At 35.5% G+C, this 5,348-nt stretch overlaps 1 protein-coding gene across 1 annotated transcript; it reads left to right on the top strand.

Annotated features, from left to right (window-relative positions):
- Positions 1 to 1,826: 1,826 nt before the first annotated feature.
- LOC139849647 (WRKY transcription factor 72A-like) lies at positions 1,827 to 5,012 on the top strand. The gene is made up of 4 exons (XM_071839281.1): positions 1,827 to 1,946; positions 2,442 to 2,903; positions 3,076 to 3,189; positions 4,362 to 5,012. Exons 1-4 carry the CDS (start codon positions 1,827 to 1,829, stop codon positions 5,010 to 5,012), a joined length of 1,347 nt encoding a protein of 448 aa, XP_071695382.1.
- Positions 5,013 to 5,348: the final 336 nt, after the last annotated feature.

Raw genomic sequence — 5,348 nt, 5'->3', positions numbered from 1 at the left:
ACTTTCTCAGCCATCAACGACGCTTCTGGAGCCTTATGAGCTTTATCTGCCCTAGAAATCCTATTTTTGATGTCTTGTTGCTCTTTGAGACTGTTGATATATGTGTTCGTATCTCTAGACAATGCCATTTGATCGAACCTAAACTAATAGTTAAAGGGTTGAGTGCTAAATTTGGGGAAAATATGATTGATTGATTGATTGTTTTAACTCCGATAAAAGTGCAAAGCCGATCGAAATCTAGATTCACGAGGGTGTATAACAATCAATTGGATTTTTCTACTCAAAATAGTTGAGTAATTAATATATGAGATGAATGAACTCCAGTGATGATCGGAATTCATTCGGAATATGAGTAAACTGTTCTGTATGGTATGATTTTGACAGAGTAAGTTTAAAGTGACTGCAAGTGTTGAAATTAATTACCCAAGGGGTTTATTTATAGGCGGGAAAGTTTGTAACATAAATGGCTGACGTGACACATGTACCATTTGTGAATGTAACAAACTGGACCTAACAAATTTTCTTGGATCTATGGACTGACGTGATACAGACGCCTCTCTCGTGTGACATCCGCACGTGTGTAGGCAACTAGATAGCACACATGTTTGCCAAAGCTAAAGGGCTTACATGTAAACCCTGCCCAAATTATTCTTCAAGTATACCTTCCCGATATCTTTTGTCAAAATCCTTCCCATCCAGCATGACTTGCTAATGTTCCATCCGAAATTCTTCTACCCTGCGTTTGATCACGGTGCCAGCTTCTTTGTATGAGTCTTTTTTTTCCAACTTATCCCCTACTTCTTTTAAAGATGCACATTTTTGACCGGTGTCAGGTCCATTCATTATCCTTGCTGGTCTCGATATATTTATAAAATAGATAATCTTTATACCAAAATTCAGATACATGATGCGGATCCTGGGACGTATTATTAACAGTTGTTTGCCGACGAATTCTCTCCGAGAAGGTTAGGCGGGAAGTTTTAAAATTTTAAATTTTTGGAGCCAAATTAATTTTACCGGAAAAGAAAAATATAACAAACTACAATCCCTTGTTGTTGACCTGTCGAGGAGAAAGATTACAAGGGTAAACTTTCTTTTTTTAGCCAAAAATTTTTTACCGAAAAAAAAAAAAAAAATTCTTTGCGGAAATCTTAGGAGGGAATTCTTCTTTTTTGATGCCAAAATATATTTGTCGAAAAATTAAAAATAATAAATACATCCTTTTACTAATGACATTTCATGTTGTCGGCAAAGAGTTTGATCAAAAAGTAGACCGAATGAAAGTCCCGACGTTTGTAGTTTGGTGGGGATTTTCCCAACGACATTTTGTCTTCGAGGACATAGCACTAGTGTGGTGGCCTTTCAAAGTTGAGGTTTAAGTAATAAGATGAAGAAGATATGTATATATTTCATGATTAATTGCGTGAGTGTCTAACTAGTTGTCTTAAAATTATGAAAGTTGTACTAAATTAATGTACATTCTTCTTATTAAACTTATTAAAAAAAAAAAAAAGTAACAAATATGAACATGCAACAAAAAGTCTAACAATGGAAATGAATATAAATAATTCATTAAATGGCTTTCATGGCTAGAGTATCATTTCTGATCTATAATTTTAAGCCTCTTCTAATTACTTGCTACGACATAGATTATGGATTGATTATATATTACTATTTACTTGCCGTTCAAAAATATCAATAAAAATAAAATTTTACAAATTCTTTGGTCAAACCCAGTTGGCTATATCAATGACTAACAGAAGTAACCCACATTATTATCTTCGCTAAAAAGCTAAACTTCTTTCGAATCTAGTGTTAATTTGCAAATGGAAAAATCTATGTTCAGATTTTTCGAGGTTGAAGAAGAAGAAGAAGAAGAAGCAAAATCCAATAACACTGATCATCTTCATGATGATCAAACTCTCGTATCAAAATCATTTTCTAAGGTGATTTTTTAGACTTGCATTAAGTTTACTTTCTTTATATTTGGTAAAATATACATACACATTTATACATTTAATTATATTGTCCCAAGTAAGACCTTCGTATCAATATCATTAGGTTAATTTAGAGATTTAATGTATTTAGGATCTTGCTGACCCTATGATCATGCGTTAATATGCTAATTAAATAGACAGTGAAGATGTAGTAGAAGATTATATTCAGGTTGAGAGGTGAATATGATTCTTATAAGAACATTATATATATGCATCTTTTTATATGTGACACTATATATGTGCATTTTTTTATATGTGACATTATATATCAATATATGTGCATCTTTCTATATGTTAGTTAATTAAAATGCTCCCCTCAGATAGTCTCAATAGAGAAAACTTACATGCACAACTGTAACAACTGAATATTATGAATATAGTAGTGCATTGGGTCAACTTTGTAGTCAGAAACTTAATGTGCAGTTCATATTTATGTTCTTTCAGGATGGTTCAACTAAAACTGAGATGGGTCAAGATAAAGATTCAGTTTTCAAGTCGTTGCAAATCGACTTTAACGACTTTTTCCAACAAGAAGTTCCAAAAAGTTCCGACAGCCGAAGTAATCATGATCAAGAAGGTGATCATGGAAGTGAACACATTTCTCTAACCCTTGGAACAGTTTCCAGCTATGAAGCTAAGATCGATGGTCTAAAGAAGTTGGATTGTTTTAGCAAAAGCAAAGGTGATAATAACGATTATTATCAGGATCTAAAACTAGGTTTGGGTTGTAAATATGACTCAATTCCAATTAGAGTTGACTTAAGCGATGCGAAAAAAGATAATATGACCTTGGAACGGCAGGTTCATTGCTTGAAGACCGAAAGAAGCCAAGATATTGATCTTTTTGATCAGATTCCTTTAAAGAAAGCTAGGGTTTCTGTGAAAGTTGTTTGTGACACCCAAACGGTAATAATGTTATACGACAAAAGTTTCATTTGGATATTGTGAAATGTAATGTTTGGCTGTAGGGTGGTAATAATCAAACTAAGATGCATTCTATGGCACATTAATGTATATTAAATTGGTTGTTTATCAAGATCATGTTATGAGGTTGACTTTTTGATGGATTATAATACAGATGAATGATGGATGTCAATGGAGAAAATATGGACAGAAGATTGCGAAAGGAAATCCATGCCCTCGAGCATATTATCGATGCACTGTTTCAGCATCATGCCCCGTCAAAAAACATGTAAGTTCTTATTCAAATTGCTTTTAAAAGGATAAGATATTTCTTGTTCAAGTTATCCGGAGAAAGGAAGTATTTTTATACTCATATGTACGCAACTTATTCAAATTTCCCATGACCGTTTACAACCACTTTCTCTTACCACCCCAAGATATGCTTCTAGTTTGAATCTCAGACTTCTTGAAAGGAATTCAGATCTCAATCACTAAACTATCTTGAGATAGTTCTTCACTAAAATCAAAAACTATCCACACATGGTCAATGGGTAGATATTGATTACATCATTATCCCTAATGACCTTTCAAAAAATTATTATCTCTAACGGGTCAACTAAGTGAATGAGTAAAACAGGTCAGATAGTTTGAGGGGTCAAAGGTCGCCCAAATTTTTAATAATTTTGTTCAAAATACTTCGATTGTTATGGTAGAGATGCTATGTCATCTAAAACGTCCTTTTATTATTTTTTTTTTCTTTTTTTCTTTCAGAACATCAAACTCACGCACTCTACATAATTTTAAATGAATAATGTCTTAAACATAACTCAGACCTTTAAGGTCAGAGGAGCTCCTCGATACCGCTAGGCCATAGGCCCTTTGGTCTAAAACGTCCTTAGTAACTCCTAGGGATGGCACTCGCGGGCGACGGGTACAGATCCTTAATTATCCGCGACCCGCGACTCTCCCGCCATGAGTTTTTCTTTACCCGCGGGTACTCGTTTACCCGCCACGGGTAAATTTTTCTGCCCGTACCCGTGACTCGCGGGTACACGAAAACCGCGGGTACACAAAACCCGCGGGTTTACAAAATGTGCACTTTAACTAATTTTTAATCACGGATACCCACTACCCGCAGGTAAACCCACGAATAATTATGTAAATACATTAAAAAATTTAATTATATATTATACAATTAAGTATATGTATGCGGGTAAACGAGTATACCCGCGGGTAGCTCAAACGGGTATCACGGATTTTCGGGTCGGGTTTTACCTGCGACCCTCCAATGGGTACAAAATTTTGCCCGACCCGTGCTCGCAGGTACATCTTTTTATAAATACCCGCCCGCAACGGGCACAGGTACCCGCGGATCACAGATTTTTTTCCGGCCATTACCATCCCTAGTAACTCAAAAATCCACATTTATTATTCTCTAACTAATTTCCAACAATTATTTAGGTGCAAAGATGTGCAGAAGACATGTCTGTGTTGATTACTACATATGAAGGAACTCATAACCACCCACTTTCACTATCAGCAACCGCCATGGCTTCCACCACATCTGCCGCCGCCTCAATGTTAAAATCCACCTCATCAACCTCACAACCAAATCTCACAACTACCGCCACCTCATCACCTTACACCGCCTCGGCAACCACCTTTTCAAACCACAATTGCACACCTTACATAAGGCCAACTCAACACCCATTTTATCTACCCAGCACCACAATATCAACATATCAGTCCCACCCAACTATCACCCTTGATCTCACATCGAATCCCCATTTCAACAGATCAAACACGTCCAACTTTTTAACGACTGAAACAAGATCTTCTTCTTCCACATGCCTCAACTTTTCTTCTCCATCGTCGTATTCTTCTTCCACAATCGAATTTAACTACAAGAATTCTATGCCTTTTTCGTATCTCGGAAGACAAAATCCATCACGCGATAACTTTCAGATTAATTCTACTTCTTCGGGAATGTATTCAGCAGATACTATTGCAGCTGCTACGAAATCTTTAGCATCAAACCCGTCTTTCAGGTCAGCATTAGCAGCATCAATAATGCCACTTATAAGAAACATCGAGGGTGGGGCCAGAATTTGATGACAACATTTTCAATAATATTGTGACTTGATGCGAACACAATTTTGGTTTCGCTGTTTTTAGTTTCTCATTTCTGTTGTTTATCATAAATATCTTTAACACATGTATATGCATTTCCACCAGTCCATCTTATAAGAGAAGTGATATTTCCAAACACATTTTTGATAAATCCACACAGATTTACTAAATTGCTCTTAATGATATGATGCACAAGTTTTTCACTACAAATTATTGTAGGGACATTATTGGAAAATATCAACAAAAGTGTGTGAATCTATAAAAAACTTGTTTGGAAATATCACCTCCCATCTTATAATAAGCTGCGATAATGTAAAC

This window comes from Rutidosis leptorrhynchoides, chromosome 5 (genome assembly GCF_046630445.1).
Source record: "Rutidosis leptorrhynchoides isolate AG116_Rl617_1_P2 chromosome 5, CSIRO_AGI_Rlap_v1, whole genome shotgun sequence".
Classification (NCBI taxonomy): Eukaryota; Viridiplantae; Streptophyta; class Magnoliopsida; order Asterales; family Asteraceae; genus Rutidosis; species Rutidosis leptorrhynchoides.
The sequence above is the reverse complement of the archived record's forward strand: the minus strand, read 5'-3'. Positions and strand labels throughout refer to the sequence as shown.